This window comes from Astatotilapia calliptera, chromosome 5 (assembly GCF_964374335.1).
Source record: "Astatotilapia calliptera chromosome 5, fAstCal68.1, whole genome shotgun sequence".
Classification (NCBI taxonomy): Eukaryota; Metazoa; Chordata; class Actinopteri; order Cichliformes; family Cichlidae; genus Astatotilapia; species Astatotilapia calliptera.
The window spans coordinates 30,618,300-30,642,919 of NC_137426.1; the positions used below are offsets into that span (position 1 = coordinate 30,618,300).

The 24,620-nt window shown below is 40.7% G+C and overlaps 2 protein-coding genes across 5 annotated transcripts; one reads left to right on the plus strand and one right to left on the minus strand.

Moving 5' to 3' along the window:
• The first annotated feature begins 106 nt into the window (after positions 1-106).
• tfe3b (transcription factor binding to IGHM enhancer 3b) lies at positions 107-10,415 on the plus strand. Of its 3 annotated transcripts, none has more exons than XM_026168823.2 (9): positions 107-259; positions 5,542-5,775; positions 5,908-6,132; positions 6,604-6,699; positions 7,376-7,487; positions 7,596-7,652; positions 7,845-7,920; positions 8,071-8,218; positions 9,456-10,415. In XM_026168823.2, the coding sequence occupies exons 2-9, from the start codon at positions 5,575-5,577 to the stop codon at positions 9,912-9,914; spliced, it is 1,374 nt and encodes a 457-aa protein (XP_026024608.1). In that variant the 5' UTR covers positions 107-259; positions 5,542-5,574; the 3' UTR covers positions 9,915-10,415. The 3 variants fall into 3 exon arrangements, with proteins under 3 accessions (XP_026024608.1, XP_080157562.1, XP_080157561.1); XM_080301436.1 differs by having other exon boundaries at positions 7,602-7,652; XM_080301435.1 differs by having other exon boundaries at positions 148-283.
• Positions 10,416-11,782: 1,367 nt separating this feature from the next.
• LOC145428753 (uncharacterized) lies at positions 11,783-14,329 on the minus strand. 2 transcript variants are annotated; one of them, XM_080301437.1, is made up of 5 exons: positions 13,508-14,329; positions 12,698-12,868; positions 12,515-12,619; positions 12,199-12,432; positions 11,783-12,095 (listed from the first exon to the last, which is right to left on the minus strand). In XM_080301437.1, the coding sequence occupies exons 2-5, from the start codon at positions 12,831-12,833 to the stop codon at positions 11,821-11,823; spliced, it is 750 nt and encodes a 249-aa protein (XP_080157563.1). In that variant the 5' UTR covers positions 12,834-12,868; positions 13,508-14,329; the 3' UTR covers positions 11,783-11,820. The 2 variants fall into 2 exon arrangements, with proteins under 2 accessions (XP_080157563.1, XP_080157564.1); XM_080301438.1 differs by lacking the exon at positions 13,508-14,329 and having other exon boundaries at positions 12,698-12,893.
• Between the last annotated feature and the right edge of the window lie 10,291 nt (positions 14,330-24,620).

Genomic DNA, 24,620 nt, shown 5'->3' on the forward strand with positions numbered 1-24,620 from the left:
CACATTTATGAATTATAGCAGCACTTCAATACTATAAGAGGACACTTTATTCAAGATATCGTTTTGAAAATACAACTTTAAAATTAACAAGTTCCGGGTAAGTTGCGTAAGATGACGTAAGGCCGTCGGCCTGAGGTAAACAACGGTAGAGCGGAGGCTAGTGACTATCAAGTTAGTTTTCACGGATCTGAAGAAATGGCAAAGAAAGCGAAGGACTCAGTGGATGTGTGGCTGTAACTCCTCTTACACTAATCAGATAGTACGTATCTTTAATCTGAAAGAGGTATGTAGCTGTGTAGCGTTAGCTTGTCGCAATGAGGGCTAGCTAGCTCAGATTCAACTTCCTATTTTTACTTGGCCGTCGAGGGGTCGTACGAGTACTGAAATAGCACTGCCTTCAGCTAAAATAGCAACCTTCTAACAAGTGGACTATCACTGGATAGCTTCAAAGTAAATAGTATACGATGGAAATTCTAGCTTGAATTGCTTGTCCTCACATAACGTTGATCTGGGCCCGTTAGCAGCACTGAGCTGTCAAACGAACACCGCCAATTCATGACGATAGAACCTAGCTCGCCAAAAATAGAAATTACGAAAAATGTGTAAAGTAAACAGCAACCTCCCAACTGTCTGTCTAAATGGTTCCAGAGTTAACCCATTTAAATGATGTTGTTAAAACTGAATTGGATCTTTTATGTTGTCAGGGGGGAATCTCTGTTAAGAAGGTAGGCGACCACTATTTCAGTTTCAGTTTTCAGTTGTATTTGTCATATGCAAGTTAGCACAGGGTCAACATCGCAATGAAATGTATTTGACGAGCAGAAGACAGTCACTCAGCAGAATGGTACAGTAGAAAAAAATAAAATAAAATAATAAAAAATAAATAGAAAAATAGTAAGAGCAAAATATTAAAAAGATGTAGTAAAAGAAAAAGATTTTCAGTTAACTGACTAAATATATATATATATATATATATATATATATATATATATATATATATATATGTATGTACACACTAGTGATTAAATAAAGAAAATCTTAATGTGGGGGGCGGGCAGATGGGATATTGCACAGGAATGAGCAGCAGTACAAATTAAACAGTACAAAAGTACGCGTACGCCTGCCGTGCGGCGAGTAGGCGGGGTCTGTACTCAGTCTGCCTCGACCAAATTATCGACACACTTCAAGCAACAATACAATCTTAAACTAATCACTACGCTCGCAGAAAATAGACAAAGGATGATCACGGGTATTTTTTTCCCCATCTGTGGTGTTTTTATCTTGTCAGTGAGTAATGACACGCAGACAAGATAAAAACTGTCGAACTGTTACAGTTCAATGGCTTAAAGTGACACCAACTCCCTTTGGTGTTCGTCTGCCTAAAAGTGATTGTCTGCCAAAAACTGATTTCCAATGTTTCCGTGTATTTTTTTTATGTGTAATATCTTTACGTATGTTCGTAAATAGACTTCGGTGAACAGGGTTTACAAAGGGGTTATATATAGAATTAAAAAATTATCAGTTTTTCAAGTATCTTCACAACTCTGTGTTATTGTACTTACATTATAACCAATCCGGTCCTTTATCCCTACTTAAAATATTTTTACAGAACTATTGTAATATTTGCTGCCATTTCTGCTGTCCTCTTGGCCAACTTACTCTTACAAAAGACATTTTTAATGTTAATGAGATTGTTTTTAACTGCAAAAATAAAGATTATATAAAAGTCACTGCCAAAAACTGATTGTGGCTTCTACCTTGTTACACGAATGTTGTTTGTGGCTCAAGATGACTGTATGTCATCCATGAGGGATGCATTTGACATCTGTTTCATATATTATAGCCCAACAAGTTACTTATAGCAGTTTAAATACAAGCAATAAATTTTTGGCAAATACCGGAAATCAGTTTTTGGCAGACAATCACTTTTTGGCACAACACCTGTATTTGCCAAAAAATGCCCGTATTTAAACTGCTGTAAATGACATGTTGGCCTATAATCTATGAAACATATGTTATATATATTTATGTTAATATATATGAGATATATTCTTAACTTTGAGCCACAAACAATATCCCCATCACCAGGTAGAAGCTGCAATCCAATCCGTTTTTGACAAAGTGATTTTTATATATAATTTATCTATCTAGCTAAACACTCTCACTGCCATTAAAAATATATTTTTAAAGAGTGATCTGGGCCAGAGGGTATCAAAAAAGCAACAATATAACATAACATTTTTTAATTTAATTTTTTTTTTAGAATGACATTTTGTTAATTTTTGTCTGTTTTTGTTTTATACTTTGTCATCCCTGTTTGAAGCACTTTGTGATCTTTTATCTAGAAAGGTGCTATATACAGTGGGGCAAAAAAGTATTTAGTCAGCCACCGATTGTGCAAGTTCCCCCACTTAAAATGATGACAGAGGTCAGTAATTTGCACCAGAGGTACACTTCAACTGTGAGAGACAGAATGTGAAAAAAAAATCCATGAATCCACATGGTAGGATTTGTAAAGAATTTATTCGTAAATTAGGGTGGAAAATAAGTATTTGGTCACCTCAAACAAGGAAAATCTCAGGCTCTCACAGACCTGTAACGTCTTCTGTAAGAAGCTTTTCTGTCCCCCACTCGTTACCTGTATGAATGGCACCTGTTTGAACTCATCATCTGTATAAAAGACACCTGTCCACAGCCTCAAACAGTCAGACTCCAAACTCCGCCATGGCCAAGACCAAAGAGCTTTCGAAGGACACCAGGAAAAGTATTGTAGACCTGCACCAGACTGGGAAGAGTGAATCTACAATAGGCAAGCAGCTTGGTGTGAAAAAACCAACTGTGGGAGCAATCATCAGAAAATGGAAGACATACAAGACCACTGATAATCTCCCTCGATCTGGGGCTCCACGCAAGATCTCATCCCGTGGGGTCAAAATGATCATGAGAACGGTGAGCAAAGATCCCAGAACCACACGGGGGGACCTGGTGAATGACCTGCAGAGAGCTGGGACCAAAGTAACAAAGGTCACCATCAGTAACACACTACAACGGCAGGGAATCAAATCCCGCAGTGCCAGACGTGTTCCGCTGCTGAAGCCAGTGCATGTCCAGGCCCGTCTGAAGTTTGCCAGAGAGCACATGGATGATACAGCAGAGGATTGGGAGAATGTCATGTGGTCAGATGAAACCAAAGTAGAACTTTTTGGTATAAACTCAACTCGTCGTGTTTGGAGGAAGAAGAATACTGAGTTGCATCCCAAGAACACCATACCTACTGTGAAGCATGGGGGTGGAAACATCATGCTATGGGGCTGTTTTTCTGCCAAGGGGACAGGACGACTGATCCGTGTTAAGGACAGAATGAATGGGGCCATGTATCGTGAGATTTTGAGCCAAAACCTCCTTCCATCAGTGAGAACTTTGAAGATGAAACGAGGCTGGGTCTTCCAACATGACAATGATCCAAAACACACCGCCCGGGCAACAAAGGAGTTTCTCCGTAAGAAGCATTTGAAAGTCCTGGAGTGGCCTAGCCAGTCTCCAGACCTCAACCCCATAGAAAATCTGTGGCGGGAGTTGAAAGTCCGTGTTGCTCGGCGACAGCCCCAAAACATCACTGCTCTCGAGAAGATCTGCATGGAGGAATGGGCCAAAATACCAGCTACTGTGTGTGCAAACCTGGTAAAGACCTATAGTAAACGTTTGACCTCTGTTATTGCCAACAAAGGTTATGTTACAAAGTATTGAGTTGTATTTTTGTTATTGACCAAATACTTATTTTCCACCCTGATTTACGAATAAATTCTTTACAAATCCTACCATGTGGATTCATGGATTTTTTTTTCACATTCTGTCTCTCACAGTTGAAGTGTACCTCTGGTGCAAATTACTGACCTCTGTCATCATTTTAAGTGGGGGAACTTGCACAATCGGTGGCTGACTAAATACTTTTTTGCCCCACTGTAAATAGAACTTTACTTACTTAATATTTCTGCTAATTTTCATCAGAATAAGTCTCTGTTTCTGCAAACATATTTTAAGTGGCCAAATTCATAAAGTAACTTGCAAAAGAGGTAATTTCTTTTTTTATATATACACCCACTCCAACACTCATGTTTACAGTAATTTCACTAATATAAGCATAGACATCATGATCAATTGTGGGTTAACAACACTCTTGGGACACTCCCAATAGGGTTTAAAAATCTGGGACTTTCCACCAGTTGCTCTTGGAACTGAAGAAGCTTGTCGGATGAGAGGTGAAACATCAAGAAATTTAAAGAAGTCCAGTCACTTTTCTTTCAAAGCTCCTTACAAAGAAATGACACATAAAAAATGCATAGAAACATCGGAAATTTTTTGGCAGATGGTCACTTTTTGGCATAACGCCCAGCTGATGTTTTTCCTTTTCTGAGAAATCACTTCTCTTGTATGGAATTACTAAGGTTTCAGAATTTTCTGCAAAATATCTGTGTGAGTGTGGTGTAATAGAATATCAATCCATGTATGTTTAATTACATTTGTTTAAAAAATAATAATTCTGAAGTATTCAGATGTGCAAAAAAAAGGTGTATTAATCTATGTAAATATATATATAAGTGCCAACTTGGTCTAATACAAGGTGCTGGAGATGTAAACAGATACACATATTTGCAGATCTGCTGTGGCTGAAGTGCAACAAAGAAATGTAAGCAGCAGACCAGTTGGCCTTTTTAAGTTGTCTCCAGTTCTTGGGCCAAACTTTGTCTTTTCAGCCATTAATATTTATATATGCACTTATATGCACACACATACTTTAAATGCACTTCAACAGTTTTCTGTACACTTTTAAGCAGGCACTTGGAGAGCCCTTAACAAATGTACAAATCTTTGTGCAAAAATGGGCTGAGATACAGTTACACAATTCTTCACATTCGTAAATAATTCTGTTGCAATAGTAACCTTGTAATGCTCATTGGGACTGCTGAGCATGGTTGAAACAAGATCTATTTGAGTCTCCTGTGTCTCTGAGTAACAGATACAACTGTACCGGACATAACAGAGGGTATATATTAAAAAAAGGGGAAGTGAAAATGACAATAAAGAAGTCGGGGCTTGAAGAAGCTTTAAAGGCAGCAGATTAGAGAAACTAGATTTGTATAAGTACCATTGTAACTAAGTAACAGTCCCACTACTAATTCAAGATCTTAACGTATTTTAACGTATTTAAATGACTGATTGAAAACCAACAGCTTTCGGGGGTGTTGCAGTCTTACTAATGGTGTTGATTTGTTTGGCATTTTAAAGTAATTTGTTAACATTTTTAATGAAAACAGTTTTGTTAAGTTGTACAATTATGTATTGAATTCTACAGGTCATATCACAAACTTCTGATGGCTTTGGAACTTAATTACTCAGATTATTTCAAACCAAACTAAGCATTTTCTATGTAAATGTATTTTAGACCTGGCAGTGACATCTGGAATTCTCATCAGAATATTAAAGTGTAGGATTCTGATTTGTGGATTGAGTGGTGTAATAACATCGCATGCTGTCCTACAGGTCCATCCCTAGATCCCTGGATCCGTCTCAGCCATGTCGTCACGTGTGTTGCTGCGGCAGCAGCTGATGCGGGAACAAGCCCAGGAGCAGGAGAGACGCGAGGCTCTTGCTCAGCAACAACAGGCATCTGCCTCTCAGCTTCGGGCCACCAACTCGACTCCAGCTATCTCTGTCACTCTGCCACCTAATGCCGCCCGGCCCCCTCCAGCACAGGTGCCCGTGGAGGTGCTGAAAGTAAGAGCGACCTGTTTTGTTTTAAATTTTTAGCACTGTGTGTGTGTGTGTGTGTGTGTGTGTGTGTGTGTGTGTGTGTGTGTGTGTGTGTATGTCAGTCCACCAGCCCCTAACAGCTGTTTGAATGATCAGGTGCAGACCCACTTGGAGAACCCCACCAAGTACCACATCCAGCAGGCACAGAGGCAGCAGGTGAAGCAGTACCTCTCCACCACTCTGGGAAACAAGGCGATTCCTCAGACCTTGTCTCTGTCCCCCGCCCCCCAGTCCAGTTCTGCCCCAGAAGTGGCCCCTACTGCCAGCAGCGCCCCTAATAGTCCTATGGCGCTGCTCAACATCGGCTCCAACAAGGAAGAAGTAAGGGGAATTCCAACATTGATACCAGTAGTTAAATTTCCTGTGTGCGAGTTTCATTTGATGATACAGCAGATTACATAACCTTTTCAGTAGTTTCCTTTTTGGAAACTTCCAGCGCATTTTTGTGGGGAAGTTGAATATCTGCTGCTTTCTTCTTGCTCAATTAGCTTGTGTTTGCTCTGTAACAATGTGCCTGAAGGTCCCACTGTGAGGGTGCATGCTCTTTGTTGTCATACTCTCGTTGGCCTTTCGTCACAATAAGATGTTAAATACTGCACCGGCAGAATAACCGTGCCAGCACGTCTCACGCACGCATCACTGTCTTCCAAATGACGCCTCTTTAAAGCTCTCACATTGGGCTCAGATGTCTAGTGTTGCCACCTGGATTGTTTTTATACAGTGTAAATACATATTCATTACTATCACACCATTTACCTTCTGCCACGTTTGTCTCATTGTCTGTTTTTCTAGATTGACGATGTGATCGATGACATTATTAGCCTTGAATCCAGTTTTAATGACGACATCATTACGTTGATAGACTCAGGTCTTCAGCTGCCTAGCACGGTATGAAGAACTATGCATTTATTGTTCTCTCCTGAACTTCCTTTTTGAAGGTTCCTCTCCAGTTTAGAGCTTCTTCTTTAATAGTGCAGTAACAGAATAACGCAGACAGCTCCAAGTGAGTACGCTCTGTGAATGGGCGGTCTCTTTCATGTGTGGAATTCTGAAAGTTGTAAGAGCAAATATACACTTGTAGCACTCAGTTACCATTTGTCACAGAAGTGTTTCATGGGCAGGGTAAAGCTATCAGTGGATACAAGACATAGAGAAGTGAGACAAAGTCATAAAAAGTACACGGCCAGGTCAAGAAGTAATCTGCAGGGAAGAAACAGGTTTCCAAAATTTCACCGCAAAGCAAAAAATGAGGATTATGGTGATGATTTTGGAGGGCCAGAAAAAGAAGCTGACTGAGGTAAAAAGGCTTTTTCTGATTTTTGAATTGGCACTGGGTAGTCTTCATCTTTGATATGCAATAGAATATAAATGGTGGGGTTTTTCTTTGCTGTTATTATGTAGCAGCCATTTCTTTTTGATAGCATTTGTCTGATCCACAGAAACCTGCTTTGAGTCTATTTTGAACTCACAGAACCGATTGCTCTAAATGAAAGCAGCAGCATTTGCTTCAGAGTAGTCAGGTACTATTTAAGATCTATATTGGAACATGTTGTTTGTTGTGCAGCTCCCAGGAAACCTCTTGGATGTGTACCATAGCCCGGGAATGGCAGCGCCTACTCTTACTGTCAGCAACTCCTGCCCTGCTGATCTTCCAAAAATTAAAAGGGAAATTACTGGTATAGTAACTTCTTTTTATAAACACGTGTCCTGTTTCATTTATTTATTTGTTTTTTAATAAACAGTTTAGCTTTTCGTAACATGAACGCTAACATTTTGTCTGTCAGATGCAGATGCCAAAGCAATAATGAAAGAAAGGCAGAAGAAAGACAATCATAACCTCAGTAAGTCAAACCTTTGTTTGAGGTCATTTTTTTTAACTTCTTGTTTGAATATGATTACAATAAAAATATAGACCGCAATGCAGATTCAGAATCACAACATCCTATTTACTTATTCGTACACTTCTGCTTAATACCAGCTGATTGTTAGAGATAACCTCGTGTGCCTTTGCTTCCTCTCTTTGTTGGTTGCAGTTGAGAGGAGGCGTCGATTCAATATCAATGACCGCATAAAGGAGTTGGGCGCTTTGATACCGAAGTCATCAGACCCGTAAGTGGGATATTCATTTTCCACTGCTCACATGAAGTTACACTGTTTGAATTTTAATGCCTTGGGGCCACACATGCGGTGTATAAATCATGATCTTGTCCTCTGCTTCTGTTGTCTTTCCTGTCTTTACTGACATCGCAACAATGACAGAGAGATGCGCTGGAATAAAGGTACCATTCTCAAGGCTTCTGTAGACTACATCAGGAAATTGCAGAAGGAGCAGCAGAGAGCCAAGGATGTTGAGATGAGGCAGAAGAAGCTGGAGCAAGCCAACCACTCCTTAATGTTACGCATCCAGGTCGGTGTTCAGTTTTATTTATGTAGCGCTGTTTTACAGGAATGGTTATCTCAAAGTGTGTTTTGTTGTAAGATGAAGACATTAGTGAGAGAATCCTGACAATCGGATGAGGCTGTATGAGAAAGCTCCATTTTAACAGGAAGAGATCTCTAACAGAACCAGACTTGACAATGGGCAGACATCTGCCATGACCAGATTGCGGTCATGGCTTTGTTGGGTTGATGTGGTGGGTTTGCAGTGAGGTCATGATATGGCTTGATCTTCGAGGGCTTGCTAACTGTGGATTTTACAGCCATTAAAAACAAATATCTAGTATGGACATATATGCTCTCTTGAGTTCCATCTTCTGAAGGCTTTTCAGGGAGCTTTTAGAACAGCCTTATAATAAGTAATAGAATAGTGCATCTTAGAAGCTTATGTATGAACAAGTATTTCAACATCACTCCGAAAAAGGATGCCTCCGATTTACTCGGCAAAGAAAAGAAGGCTTTCTTAATTTTCTTGTTAAAGAAAACATTCTTGGTCAAAAATAATTGATTCTTCAGAGTGTTACAGGAGGCCAAGGTAGTGCCATCCAGACTAAGAATGCGTCTAAATAGGAATGGATCTGAATGGATGTGTCTGGGGAACAATGGTGCATATTCCTTGAAAGTCAAAGAAAATCAAAAGCCATTTGTCCACCTTTGCTGTTTAGGTGTAGACAGAAATGTAAGCAGGGCGTGAACTGCTTGTCTTCATAAATGTAGTGACTTCCACGTCCTTGGCCCTGCTCTGTTGTTGTCTTTTCACTCATATTTTTTCTAAACAAAGAAGGTCTTTGTCTTGCTGAAGAAATGTCAGTGTAACTGTCGTCACTACTGTAATACATACAGTAAGTCTGTGAAGTGTCTGCACTCATCCTGTTGGTTTACTCAGACATAAAGTTTGCACAAAATACTGTAGGTGAAATCCACAAAATGTTATGTTTGCTTTATTTAGTTCTCATCTAGTTCTCAACTATTTATTTTTCTTCCTTATTGCAAATTTGGATCAACCAAAAATTCAGACTTGCTTTGTTCCATCTGTGTTTCATCTTGTTTAGACAGTTTTTTGGGTGTAAAGTTTAACACGTGGAATGAATTTTTCAATGCAAAAACATAAAAGGAGCTATGCAATATAGGAGTGCAATAGATTATGCAATAATGACATGAGTGATTTCTGGCCATCTGATTAGAAAACATGCTGTTCTTGTTTTCAGGAACTGGAAATGCAGGCACGGCTTCACGGCCTCTCAAACTCCAACAGCGTCTCTGCTCTGAGCTCCGACCCCTCTCTGCTCCAGCAGCAGTCCACAGTTCCACAGAGTAGCCAGTCTCTGGCTCCCAACACAGGAGGAGCCTCCAACCAGAACCTCCTCGGTCCGGCAGCCATTGGACAGCCTTTGCCTGCCTCCTTCCTGTCCCCACCCTCCTCAGACTCTCCCGCCGGACTCACCATAAGTAGTCCGCTGGACCTGGGCAGCCTGAGCTTCGCTGAGCTCGATGACCCCCCGGCCTCCGCCCTCTACTCCGATATGGGTTTGGGAGACATACTTATGGATGACGGGTGCACTCTGTCTCCAGAGAGGATTGGCGAGCCACTGTTTTCTCCTTTGTCACCGGGTGCCTCTAAAACCAGCAGTCGCAGGAGCAGCCTTGAGATGGATGAGGACTTGTGATGATTTGCGTGTGGTCAGAGACTCCGTAGGGACAAGAATGTCAGGAAGTGCAGTTTATCCTTAAACAACTATAGCCTATTTATAGAACTGCACAACTGAACTTTAAAAAGTCAAATTTAACTATAATTATGAACAAAACTAACACCAGAAGACAGCAATTTTTTCTTTGTTTGTTTGTTTGTTTTTTGCTACACAAATTCATTATAATTGTTCCTGTTTGGAGCCAGTCAGACATCAGATGATTATGTCTGAGTTTCTGAATGCAATCTTAGTATAAAATGCAATATTGTACAATAGGGGCATGGACCTAGCATTAAGAAATGATACATTCTTAAATAGTTGTTAAGATTTCTTCAGAGATTTTAAGAGGGATATATGGTTTGCTTGAATTTATTATATGCATATTTGTAGGGAAGAAAGCTGTGAGGTTTCTTTTTCGTGACAGGACATGTTTGGCACAACTAACTTGTCAAGAAATGCCAATATATAGCATATATTTCATGTGTGTGTGTTTTTGTTTTTTGTTTTTCTTCAGACTGACTGGAATCAGGGTTTGTTAAAAGCAGTTGCATACTCATGCGTGTTGGGTTGTATCACCAGCAACTACAGAAGGGATCTCTGTAAAAAAGTGAATTGGCACATTGTGTAGTAGTTACAGCACATTGTAAATAAGAGTCTTTTATTTTGAGCAAGTTCTTTGCACCTTATTTTATGGCAGTCTATGCATTTTAAGAAAGCTTGTGTCTGTTTTTATTACTACTACATACAGCGGACAACTAAGGCCCAGGTCGCATGTATTTGTAATAAAACCTTAAAGGCCGTGAAAAAACTTCACATGCTGCTGCAGCTAGTTAGCCAAAGCAGGATTTCTTCCAGAGTAGCTACAAATTGCAAATCAGCATTTTTATATATATATATATATATATATATATATATATATATATATATATATATATATATATATATATATATATATATATATAATTTTTTATTTTTTTTTTATTTTTATTTTTTTTCTTTAAAGTCAGTGGGAATGCAGAACAATTTTCTCCTTTTACAAAAGTACTGTAGTTCATTACAATTTTTTTTATACCTGATCATTTGATAAGTAGTTTCTGCAGACTAATGTGTGTTGTCAGTTTGTCTCCATTAACTTTGGTAATCACTGAGTAATTTTTTTAACCAGTTAGCATGTTCTAATAAATATGTGGGGTGTTTTTTGTTTGTTTGTTTTTTTGGATGATGAAAAGTGATATAATCTAATAATGGATTCCTGCTCATTGTAGTCTGAATTCAGTTGGCTCAGACCTCCTTTTTTTAAACCAACCACTAGTCTCACTTCTGTTATAACAATGTATGATGTTTTGTTGAATGAAACCTCAAGGTAATTATTATTCCATTAAATAGTCACAAACGTTAGAAAGGGTTTATTTTCATCACATGCTTACCGAACCTTGTGTACAGTTAATGAATGTGTGTTTGAGTATTTTTTTGTTTTTTCTAACACTGATGGTGCTGTTTTTAGTTAAAACAGCCAAAAATATATTTAGATCATAGCTTTGAGTGGCATTGATTGGTGGTTACAATAATTTTTTAAGCTCTCCACTGATCGTTCAGAGCGTTGGAGGTACCTTTCAGCTTAAAGCAGCTCCACTCCATCACTCAGCGTTTCTCATCGTGTTCCCGTAAATCACGGAGTAGAACTTGTGTACTTATTCAGCTTTTACTCTTCTCCACAATATTAACCCTGTCTTAACCAGGCATATACACAGTGACTCATACTCACACCGACTGTTAACTACAAAGCAACATGTCTTGTCCCTGCAATTTGGCTTTGAGATTTTTAACAAATAAATGATTGCCATCGGTTCGTGTGTGGATGTGCTTTATTTTCTGGCAGCGGGCGTCAGTGGTAAAGCATCTGAGAGATTTCCATAGCGAGGTCCAGGCATTCTGTAGCCTGGAGGCACAAGTCGCACAGCGGACAGTCGCTCTGGAAGCAGCGAGAAACACCCAGACACCCGCAGAGGTTGCAGTGGTGCATCACCCCCAGGAGAGGCTCGCAGTCGTAGAAGGACGAGCACAGCCACCAGGCGCACCCGTTAAACCCCCTCAGCGTGGACAGGATGCAGTCCAGTGGGTGGCAGAAGAGGCAGGCCATGAGGATTGCAGCACAAAGGTCTCGCATAGAAGAGAAGGGTTAGTGAGGAAAGATGCAGAGAGAAAACAGATATGTGGGAACAATAAGTTGAAATAGGATTTCACTAAAGTTTATTGTCCTTACCCTCTGCGCCTGGGTCGGTGTGAGCAGAAGTGGTTTTAAGGCTTTCTTGGCTCTTGCCCTTTGGTTTGGGTGGATGGTTCAATTCATGGACTGTGCTGGCCTCCAGAGAGGACGGCAGCAAGGCGCTGCGAGGTTTTGGCTGCTCCTTTTCCACAGATTGTGGACTGCAGATAGATACTGCTCTGGTCACTCCTGACTTCGGTATATTTTGCATGTTACATTTTTTGGGAGCTTCTGTGTGAGACAGAGGAAATTCTTGTGAAAACATTTTTTCAGAGGATAAAATTACAAACAAAGAACTCACAGGTCACCGTACCTACTGTTCTATGGGGGAAGACATTCGTAGAGAGGTCCACTGAAGATAATTCGGTGTCCTCAGTGGAGATCTGCTCTGAAAAACTATTGACTTCAATCAAAGATTCTGGAGGCACAGAAACAAGGAGGAATCGGGTTACTAAGCATGTGTGTTTTCATTATTATCGGTTTCATGTGAGCATACCTGTAAGGTCTGCAGTGGAATCACGTGTAACGGGCAACTTTGAGATAGCAGGTAGTGGATCGTGGAGCTCTGCTTTGTCAGCATTTCTATTGTACGTTTTTTCAGTCGTATCTGCAGATTTGAGCATGTCATCCATCGTTGCAATCACTTGAATATGTCATCTGCCTCTGTCTTTGTAAAATATGGAAAACAATGTTTAAATGACATATTTAATTAAAGATTAGCGGTGATTATTATGTTTAGATCATTTCTCCTCTTAAACTGGAATAGATGACTTTGTAATGCTGTAATGAAAAGCCATTTCCATCATTCTGTGCCACTACCAGAGAGCCAGAGTCTCTAGCTGAGGTTTTGTAGCTGTCAGTAATGAGTGGACATCTTGGGAAGTTAATCTATTATTTATCTCCATTTTAGATACATTCATAATGTAGATGAAAGCTAGTACACTCATATCCTGACAGCAATATGACGAAGTGAGATCTTGAGTTTGCACTCATTAAAAATTAATTTCTTGAAGTAGTGCTTACCATCTTTGACATTTTTCACACAGAACATTTTATCCACATTTCTGCTTTTTGATGAAATTTATGACAGAGAAAATCTACAAGGTAAGGTAAGGGCACGCGAGAATAAGTAAAAAGCAATGTGTCAAAAGTAACATATTTAGATTGGTATATTTAATACATTTGAAGATTATTAGTCACAAGCCATAAATACTTGAACACTGTGCTTTGGAAATATGTCAGCATCTACAAAGTCTGTCAAGTTTATTTCTCCTTATTAGCTTCATAGGAAACAAGGCATACTTACATTTCACAGCATTTTGTAGAGGACAATCCAACACGCAGCCTTAATCACATCTCTCAGTGGTGGAGGTGTAACTGCTGCCATCGTCGTGCACAATCTCTCTCACTTTCTGTCTCTCTCCATCTCTCTCTCTTTCCCTCTCTGTGAGTGTGTTTGCGTTAGGTGAGTGGGGGAGACACACCGAAAATGTAATATATTTGCTTATGTAAATAACCTTTTACGTCCTACCTAATATTAGTGGTACTTTTATACTACTGTAGTGCCTACATTTACTATAAATAAGCAAATCTTAACAAGAAATCGTGAAGCCATATTATTGTATCAGCCTATCAGTGACTAAATGGTGTGTCAACCAATGACTGAATACATATATATCTCAAAAGAAAGAACAAAAACTCAAAGTTTAACACTTGATAGGAAAAGACAGACTGCTGGGACATGGTATCATTAGCAGGGATTGTGTTAGGGGATGCAAACAAGGAAAAGAAGCTGAAGTATGCCAAGTTAATCAGGTACTGGACTGAAAGTCAGGGGCAAAAGGTTTGATGGAGTGATGACTCCAAATTTAGTCTAAATCATCATCATCATATGCAGAGGAGGTCAGGAGAGCTGTCTACAGACGTACCGGGAGTGCAGAATTATTAGGCAAATGAGTATTTTGTCCACATCATCTTCTTCATGCATGTTGTCACGTCCTTTCCTTTGGCAAAATGGGTCAAAAGAAGGACTTGACAGGCTCAGAAAAGTCAAAAATAGTGAGATATCTTGCAGAGGGATGCAGCAGTCTCAAAATTGCAAAGCTTCTGAAGCGTGATCATCGACCAATCAAGCGTTTCATTCAAAATAGTCAACAGGGTTGCAAGAAGCGTGTGGAAAAACCAAGGCGCCAAATAACTGCCCATGAACTGAGAAAAGTCAAGCGTGCAGCTGCCAAGATGCCACTTGCCACCAGTTTGGCCATATTTCAGAGCTGCAACATCACTGGAGTGCCCAAAAGCACAAGGTGTGCAATACTCAGAGACATGGCCAAGGTAAGAAAGGCTGAAAGACGACCACCACTGAACAAGACACACAAGCTGAAACGTCAAGACTGGGCCAAGAAATATCTCAAGACTGGTTTTTCTAAGGTTTTATGGACTGATGAAATGAGAGTGAGTCTTGATGGGCCAGATGGATGGGCCCGTGGCTGGATTGGTAAAGGGCAGAGAGCTCCAGTCCCACTCAGACGCCAGCAAGGTGGAGGTGGAGTACTGGTTTGGGCTGGTATCATCAAAGATGAGCTTGTGGGGCCTTTTCGGGTTGAGGATGGAGTCAAGCTCAACTCCCAGTCCTACTGCCAGTTTCTGGAAGACACCTTCTTCAAGCAGTGGTACAGGAAGAAGTCTGCATCCTTCAAGAAAAACATGATTTTCATGCAGGACAATGCTCCATCACACGCGTCCAAGTACTCCACAGCGTGGCTGGCAAGAAAGGGTATAAAAGAAGAAAAACTAATGACATGGCCACCTTGTTCACCTGATCTGAACCCCATTGAGAACCTGTGGTCCATCATCAAATGTGAGATTTACAAGGAGGGAAAACAGTACACCTCTCTGAACAGTGTCTGGGAGGCTGTGGTTGCTGCTGCACGCAATGTTGATGGTGAACAGATCAAAACACTGACAGAATCCATGGATGGCAGGCTTTTGAGTGTCCTTGCAAAGAAAGGTGGCTATATTGGTCGCTGATTTGTTTCTGTTTTGTTTTTGAATGTCAGAAATGTATATTTGTGATTGTGGAGATGTTATATTGGTTTCACTGGTAAAAATAAATAATTGAAATGGGTATATATTTGTTTTTTGTTAAGTTGCCTAATAATTATGCACAGTAATAGTCACCTGCACACACAGATATCCCCCTAAAATAGCTGAAACTAAAAACAACTTCCAAAACCATTCAGCTTTGATATTAATGAGTTTTTTGGGTTCATTGAGAACATGGTTGTTGTTCAATAATAAAATTATTCCTCAAAAATACAACTTGCCTAATAATTCTGCACTCCCTGTATGTAAAACATAGCGGATGCTCAAACCAGCTGTCAAGCATGCTGGTTTAAGGGTCATTGTTACACCCCGGCCTAGGCAACCGGCGTGCAACGTATGAAAATAAAAATAAGAAAAAAAACACACGAGAAACAAACTAAAGCTCTCCACCAAAATCCCAAAACGAAGGTGTCTCAAACGAAAATATTAACAAACCCATTGACAGCTATTTACAACAGACTATTTATTTACATCAAACCACCAAACTATTTACAACACGGGGGAGATCGCGACCATGACCAACTGACACACAGGGCTTAAATACATAGAAGGAGCAATCAGGGAATGGACCACAGGAGGGAAACACAGCTGGGGCAAATTAGACCTGACGAGACAAGGAAACGTAAACTGAACACACTAAGATAACAACAGACCTTCAAAATAAAACAGGAAACACATGACAGTCACGCAAAAACAAAACACTGACAACACCGAAACGTAACAGTCATGATTTGAGCTCGTTCTGCAGCCACAAGAGATTGTCAGCTGCAAGGTGACAAACTCCTCTGCATGACAAAGTTTTCTAGACTCAAATGTGAGGCCGTTTGTCCGACAGCTAAAGCTTCTCCTAAATTAGGCCGTGCACAAGGATAATGACCCCAAGTACAGCAGGAAATCTGCAGCATGGAAGCCCAGACCTCAACCTGACTGAAATGCTGTGTATAAAGGAATGCTTACAATGCTTGAATTGAAGCAGCAGACTTGCGGCTGCTAACTAGTAGTTAGCAGAACCAGTAGTTACTAACTACTGGTTCTGTAAACTACTCAAACATAGAATGATTTGTGGATTGTGGTTATCCTATTATGGTGATCTGAAATGTAAAACTAAATGTATTGTTGTATTGTATTGTATTGTATTGTATCTTTATTTGTTTCAGACATATAAAACAAAAAACAATATATACACACTACATATATTTTCATTTACAGATACGAATATGTGATTCAGAAAGTTTTCCTTTGTATATATTACTTTGCATCCAGTGGTTAATATATACTAAAGAGTATATATTTTCATTATAGTCAACAAAAATTTAGATACATTGAAACCTCTTGTTTATTTTGTGCCATGTACTGTCACATATGCTAAGCCTAATTCCACAATGATTGCCTGAGCCTATTCTTGTTAAATGATGAAAAACTCAAAGGCACGTTTGGGCAGTGGATCTGTGTGAAATCAGCAGCTTGCAAAACTAAATCAAAATGTGTGCAATTGATTCTAAAAATAGAAATCACAATAAAGTTCAACATTTACTAAAACCGCCATTCAGTCATCTGAGAGTCTTTACTCATGAAATTATAACGGTTAGATGAATGTATATGCAGTGATTTACTGATCAATGATAAAAGGGGAGATTTATGCAATAACGAAGACTGTCATGAAAAGTATTTGGCATCTGATCTCCTGTAACCTGCGGAGCTAAGCTGTTTTACCAGCTCTGCTCTCTGATTTTTCTTTTTTCTTTTATGAAAAAACACAAGTTGTCAAAGTTATTTGTTTGCAAATGTATTTCAGAAATATCGACATACTTTTTTTAATCAGCAGAAACTTTATGTCAGTAGTGCAAAAACCTGCACTGATCTGACCTCATTTCTTCCTCATCCTGATTCCTGACCTGGGAAGGGAGAGAAATATTTGTTTTTGTTTGTCTTCTTGTTTTATTTAATTCCTTGTGGGATTTGGATCCAACACGTAAAGTATGCATATTATGCACACACACAAACACACATGCAGCTATTACCCATTTCTTGTATTCTTGAATAAAGACATTGATTTGACACATTTAATTAGCGGCCAATTGTTTTTATTGTTCAATTATTAAGAAAAAAGAAAAGGTGGGGGTGGGTGGGATGGAAAGTAAAGGGAGAGAGGAGAGAAAACCCCAACAATCCCCTCTGAGCAAGCACTAGGCGACAGTGGATAGGAAAAACTCCCTTTAAAGGAAGAAACCTATGACAGAACCAGGCTCTAGAGGGGGCAGTCAACTGTCGGGACTGGTTGGGGGGTGATTGTGAAAAGAGGGGAGGGAGATGGGAGAGGTGTTAGTAGTTAAGGGGAGGGGGGGGGGAATTAAGCTGGAGCAGAGGTGGGGGAAGAAGAGGTGACATTGGCAGTACTGAAAGAAGGAGTGTTCCTCCTCCAGAAGAAGCAGAAGCGTTTTTTCTTTTTCTTCAGCTGCTCTTCCACGAGCACCTTTTTCTCGAGGATGAGGATTTTCAGCTCCTCGATTGTTTCGGTGTTTTGCTTCTGCAGCTTGTTGCATTTTTTCTCCACTTCTTCTATTTCAGCTTGTTTTTCTTCCAACCTTTCTTTCAGCACTTTAGATGTTGCCTCCTGTTTCTCAAACTCCTGGAGAAGAAGTTTTTCTTCTCTCTGCTTACTGACCAGCTGTTCTCTCTCTTGAAGCAGGTCTTGATATTTGTGCAGTGTCTCTTCGAACTTTACCTGCAGCATCCTGTTGTTTCCGTCCATGAGCTGGAGTTGGCACTCCATGTCTCCCTGCTTTCTGTCCAGCTGCTCTTTCTCTTGAAGGATTTCTTTATTCTGTCGCAGAGCTTCATCAAGCTTTCGTTGCAAGCTTTCATTTTGTTGCTTGATGCTCTGCAGATTGGAATCCATTTCTTTTTGTTTGATTTCTTGTTCCCTTTTCTCTTGGAGAAGCTTCTCATTTGCTTGCTCTGTGCGATCAAGCCTTTTTTTGTCAACATTGTACATTAGCTCCATGTCTCGGAGCTTGGAGTGCAGCCCTCTCTTCTTCGTGCTGTCTTGCATCTTCTCTTGGAGGAGTTTTCTATTTTGTCGCAGAGCTTGATCAAGCTTTCCTTGCAAGCTTTCAATGTGTTGCTTGATGCTCTGAAGCTTGGAATGCATTTCTTTCTCTTTTAACTCCTTTTGCCTTTTCTCTTTGAGAAGCTTTTCATTTTCTTGCAGTGTGCGATCAAGCCTTTTTTTGTCTACACTGTACATTAGCTCCATTTCTTGGAGATTGCTGTGCAGCCCTCTCTTCTTCATGCCGTCTTGTTTCTTCTCTTGGACAAGTTTTTTATTTTGTTGCAGGGCTTCATCAAGTTTTCCTTGGAGCTCCTGGTTCTTTTTGTCCATGTCATGGAGATCCTGTTGTTTCTCCTCAATAATAGCTTCCTTTTCTTGAAGCTGGTATGACAACTTTTTTACTTCAGCGCTCTTTCGCTCATTTTCCTCCATCAAGAACTTAATCTTCTCTGCGTTTCTGAGCGCTTCATCCTCCAGTTCTTCCAAACGCTTTTCCTCTAGTTCCACTTGGTCACACCAGGGAAGAGAGGAAAGGGAAGAGTCTAGTGGCTCATCCCAAGGAAGAGCGTATGGGTCAACTTCTTGTCCCTTTGGATTTGCTTGAGACATGTTGGTTCTGGATACAGTTACAACTGCAAAGGATCCAAATATTTCAAAAGGCTTTTCTGGCAAACGGTTCAATGCTGCACACATCAAGGCTGCGAGAAACGGACTAAAAGTCGTTGCGCTTCACCCCTATTTATAGGTTTTTGGATCAAAGGAAAGAATGGTGGTAAGATTCTACGTGTGTGACGTCATAATTCTGTAAGGCAATGAGGTTGTCACGTGATACTTTTGGAGGAGGGCATTTTTCAACTTGGACAAATTATCAATAAAGTTTCAATCTCTGTTATTTTCCCCAAAAAACGTGTTGTCGCAATAATGTTTTCTACTGTAATATGTCATTTCTAATGTGGTCCTATGTGGTATGTTGTAGGACAGTGAAGTGTCTGACACTGACCATGTAGCAGTGCCTGAGAACACTGGTATGGAGGGGGAGAACGCACCTCTTTACTGTATTTGTCGGAAACCAGACATCAACTGCTCCATGATGTAAGTATATATCAGTTTTCTATTTGCAGTATGCGCAGTAGGGGTGGGCGCTAGCTTCAGCAATGTTATCAGAGGTTTTCTTTTAAAATGAAGATCTTCTATTTCGAGAAAACTACCAATAAGGATATATGCACAGATCTAGAAAACAATACTGTAACATTTTATTGATGTCATGAGCCTGTGCCTTCTCGGCTGACTCTGTATGGCTACAAGTGTTTTTGTTGTGCTGCATCTCTCTCCCCTCCCGCGCACTGCGCTCTACCGGGGCGGAGTCATGACGGCTCCAGCCCCTGGCTCGGACACCTGCAAACAATCATCTCATCCACTTCTTAAGGCGGCTGCTGAGAGTGCTTCTTCGCTGGATTATTGTGTAACACTCGTCAGTGTCATCGCCAATCTGAGCTTTTTCCCGAGTTTCTTTCGTGCCGCAACTTACCTGTTTTTCCTCCCTGTGTCAGATTTCTCGCCAGCCTGAGGACCGCCGTTTGGTGAGCTAAAAGCCGGAGTCCGAGCTACCTGAGCTCCAGTGAAGGATTGTGTACATAGCCATCCCCTTCCCGTGCCTGTGTTCCCCGGAGACCCTCTTCCTGTGCCCCCTCACCTGTATATATCCGCACCTGGTGTCTGTGTGTAAATAAATTGTGAACTTAAGTGACGGTCTGCCTCCGAGTCTCTCCTGAGCCTGACAATTGATGCTTGCAGTTTGGAGGAAGCAGTATTTGCAAGTGTAACTAAATTCCAGGCATTTTCCATCCTTCTTTTCCTATCAGCTTTTTTCTAGTTGTCAGTGTGAACCAAGGTGTCAGCAGCAGCATTATAGTGCAAAAGTAGTGACCCAGCATAGATCAAATGTAAGCACAAAAGTAGCCAAGGTAGTGTTTTTCCTGGAAATTTTAAGTGAAAGGATAAAGTAACTGCTTACCACTTTAGTTTAACAATGATTAATGAAATGTAACCGTGTAACTCATCAGCAGTCTGCACAGTATGGTCACATATTAAAACTGAAGAATATGTTGTACTTGTTGTAGTGTTTCATCATGGGTCCAGTTTTTACCCAGGTGCTTAAAGCCCTTCTTTACCCTCATGTAACACCAACAGTAATTTCCAACCACTATTTCCTGTTCCTGTCAGTCAAACAAACAGACGACAAACATCTTCTATAAACAGGAATAATGTCATTTTATCGGATTAGAAAACATCTAATCTAGCGTTGATATTACACTGCTGTTTAGTGTCTGGCTGATCTCAGTGTCACCAAAATATCTGCCCTACATGTCAAACAATGAGAGAACTTGAAACAGTAACATCACCTAGCAGCTTATTTTAATTAGTGCTAACGTTTTGTTTGCTGGCTAACATTGCTATTATTATAGTCACAGTTAATTGACTTTGAATAGCTTTATTTCAAAAGTAATTTTACAATTTCACAGCCATTTAGCTGTGTTAACTGTACATGCTGTAGGTCATAAGGCGTGCATGGATCATTTTTATAATCAGCCTCTTATCTTTTGTCCACCACAGGCTTTGCCATGATAAATTGGTCAGTTGACAACCAGGAGCCGTACACCTTAACCTCAGAGGCCAGGACATCCAGGGGCAGTGTGAACACGCACTTGCTTAAATGGGACGCAAGACGGACTATAGAGGGCCACCCGCTTGCCAGACAACCAAGTGCTGTCCCTGTCCACGGCCAGTGTGAGAAGGACTCTCACTAAAGTCAACCCACACAAAGCTGCTGGACCAGACAATATACCTGGACGCGTGCTCGGAGCCCGTGCTGACCAGCTGACTGATGTCCTAGCGGGCATCTTTAACATCTCCCTGAGTCAAGCTGTTGTGCCACAGTGCTTTAAAACCACCACCATCATACCTGTCCCCAGACCTTCCCAAAGCCTAATTCCACAATGATTGCCTGAGCCTATTCTTGTTAAATGATGAAAAACTCAAAGGCACGTTTGGGCAGTGGATCTGTGTGAAATCAGCAGCTTGCAAAACGAAATCAAAATGTGTGCTATTGATTCTAAAAATAGAAATCACAATAAAGTTCAACATTTACTAAAACCGCCATTCAGTCATCTGAGAATCTTTACTCATGAAATTATAACGGTTAGATGAATGTATATGCAGTGATTTACTGATCAATGATAAAAGGGGAGATTTATGCAATAACGAAGACTGTCATGAAAAGTATTTGGCATCTGATCTCCTGTAACCTGCGGAGCTAAGCTGTTTTACCAGCTCTGCTCTCTGATTTTTCTTTTTTCTTTTATGAAAAAACACAAGTTGTCAAAGTTATTTGTTTGCAAATGTATTTCAGAAATATCGACATACTTTTTTTAATCAGCAGAAACTTTATGTCAGTAGTGCAAAAACCTGCACTGATCTGACCTCATTTCTTCCTCATCCTGATTCCTGACCTGGGAAGGGAGAGAAATATTTGTTTTTGTTTGTCTTCTTGTTTTATTTAATTCCTTGTGGGATTTGGATCCAACACGTAAAGTATGCATATTATGCACACACACAAACACACATGCAGCTATTACCCATTTCTTGTATTCTTGAATAAAGACATTGATTTGACACATTTAATTAGCGGCCAATTGTTTTTATTGTTCAATTATTAAGAAAAAAGAAAAGGTGGGGGTGGGTGGGATGGAAAGTAAAGGGAGAGAGGAGAGAAAACCCCAACAATCCCCTCTGAGCAAGCACTAGGCGACAGTGGATAGGAAAAACTCCCTTTAAAGGAAGAAACCTATGACAGAACCAGGCTCTAGAGGGGGCAGTCAACTGTCGGGACTGGTTGGGGGGTGATTGTGAAAAGAGGGGAGGGAGATGGGAGAGGTGTTAGTAGTTAAGGGGAGGGGGGGGGGAATTAAGCTGGAGCAGAGGTGGGGGAAGAAGAGGTGACATTGGCAGTACTGAAAGAAGGAGTGTTCCTCCTCCAGAAGAAGCAGAAGCGTTTTTTCTTTTTCTTCAGCTGCTCTTCCACGAGCACCTTTTTCTCGAGGATGAGGATTTTCAGCTCCTCGATTGTTTCGGTGTTTTGCTTCTGCAGCTTGTTGCATTTTTTCTCCACTTCTTCTATTTCAGCTTGTTTTTCTTCCAACCTTTCTTTCAGCACTTTAGATGTTGCCTCCTGTTTCTCAAACTCCTGGAGAAGAAGTTTTTCTTCTCTCTGCTTACTGACCAGCTGTTCTCTCTCTTGAAGCAGGTCTTGATATTTGTGCAGTGTCTCTTCGAACTTTACCTGCAGCATCCTGTTGTTTCCCTCCATGAGCTGGAGTTGGCACTCCATGTCTCCCTGCTTTCTGTCCAGCTGCTCTTTCTCTTGAAGGATTTCTTTATTCTGTCGCAGAGCTTCATCAAGCTTTCGTTGCAAGCTTTCATTTTGTTGCTTGATGCTCTGCAGATTGGAATCCATTTCTTTTTGTTTGATTTCTTGTTCCCTTTTCTCTTGGAGAAGCTTCTCATTTGCTTGCTCTGTGCGATCAAGCCTTTTTTTGTCAACATTGTACATTAGCTCCATGTCTCGGAGCTTGGAGTGCAGCCCTCTCTTCTTCGTGCTGTCTTGCATCTTCTCTTGGAGGAGTTTTCTATTTTGTCGCAGAGCTTGATCAAGCTTTCCTTGCAAGCTTTCAATGTGTTGCTTGATGCTCTGAAGCTTGGAATGCATTTCTTTCTCTTTTAACTCCTTTTGCCTTTTCTCTTTGAGAAGCTTTTCATTTTCTTGCAGTGTGCGATCAAGCCTTTTTTTGTCTACACTGTACATTAGCTCCATTTCTTGGAGATTGCTGTGCAGCCCTCTCTTCTTCATGCCGTCTTGTTTCTTCTCTTGGACAAGTTTTTTATTTTGTTGCAGGGCTTCATCAAGTTTTCCTTGGAGCTCCTGGTTCTTTTTGTCCATGTCATGGAGATCCTGTTGTTTCTCCTCAATAATAGCTTCCTTTTCTTGAAGCTGGTATGACAACTTTTTTACTTCAGCGCTCTTTCGCTCATTTTCCTCCATCAAGAACTTAATCTTCTCTGCGTTTCTGAGCGCTTCATCCTCCAGTTCTTCCAAACGCTTTTCCTCTAGTTCCACTTGGTCACACCAGGGAAGAGAGGAAAGGGAAGAGTCTAGTGGCTCATCCCAGGGAAGAGCGTATGGGTCAACTTCTTGTCCCTTTGGATTTGCTTGAGACATGTTGGTTCTGGATACAGTTACAACTGCAAAGGATCCAAATATTTCAAAAGGCTTTTCTGGCAAACGGTTCAATGCTGCACACATCAAGGCTGCGAGAAACGGACTAAAAGTCGTTGCTCTTCACCCCTATTTATAGGTTTTTGGATCAAAGGAAAGAATGGTGGTAAGATTCTACGTGTGTGACGTCATAATTCTGTAAGGCAATGAGGTTGTCACGTGATACTTTTGGAGGAGGGCATTTTTCAACTTGGACAAATTATCAATAAAGTTTCAATCTCTGTTATTTTCCCCAAAAAACGTGTTGTCGCAATAATGTTTTCTACTGTAATATGTCATTTCTAATGTGGTCCTATGTGGTATGTTGTAGGACAGTGAAGTGTCTGACACTGACCATGTACCAGTGCCTGAGAACACTGGTATGGAGGGGGAGAACGCACCTCTTTACTGTATTTGTCGGAAACCAGACATCAACTGCTCCATGATGTAAGTATATATCAGTTTTCTATTTGCAGTATGCGCAGTAGGGGTGGGCGCTAGCTTCAGCAATGTTATCAGAGGTTTTCTTTTAAAATGAAGATCTTCTATTTCGAGAAAACTACCAATAAGGATATATGCACAGATCTAGAAAACAATACTGTAACATTTTATTGATGTCATGAGCCTGTGCCTTCTCGGCTGACTCTGTATGGCTACAAGTGTTTTTGTTGTGCTGCATCTCTCTCCCCTCCCGCGCACTGCGCTCTACCGGGGCGGAGTCATGACGGCTCCAGCCCCTGGCTCGGACACCTGCAAACAATCATCTCATCCACTTCTTAAGGCGGCTGCTGAGAGTGCTTCTTCGCTGGATTATTGTGTAACACTCGTCAGTGTCATCGCCAATCTGAGCTTTTTCCCGAGTTTCTTTCGTGCCGCAACTTACCTGTTTTTCCTCCCTGTGTCAGATTTCTCGCCAGCCTGAGGACCGCCGTTTGGTGAGCTAAAAGCCGG

What these genes read in the sequence shown, in the direction of transcription:
- tfe3b (XM_026168823.2), top strand. Translation starts at nt 5,575, where the DNA reads ATGTCGTCACGTGTGTTGCTGCGGCAGCAGCTGATGCGGGAACAAGCC. An exon ending in GTCTTCAGCTGCCTAGCACG is followed by an intron (nt 6,700 to 7,375) that starts GTATGAAGAACT and finishes TTTGTTGTGCAG; the next exon opens with CTCCCAGGAAACCTCTTGGA. An exon ending in ATACCGAAGTCATCAGACCC is followed by an intron (nt 7,921 to 8,070) that starts GTAAGTGGGATA and finishes CAACAATGACAG; the next exon opens with AGAGATGCGCTGGAATAAAG.
- LOC145428753 (XM_080301437.1), bottom strand. Translation starts at nt 12,833, where the DNA reads ATGGATGACATGCTCAAATCTGCAGATACGACTGAAAAAACGTACAAT. An exon ending in TTCCACTGCAGACCTTACAG is followed by an intron (nt 12,620 to 12,697) that starts GTATGCTCACAT and finishes CTGTGCCTCCAG; the next exon opens with AATCTTTGATTGAAGTCAAT. An exon ending in CACCGACCCAGGCGCAGAGG is followed by an intron (nt 12,096 to 12,198) that starts GTAAGGACAATA and finishes CTTCTATGCGAG; the next exon opens with ACCTTTGTGCTGCAATCCTC.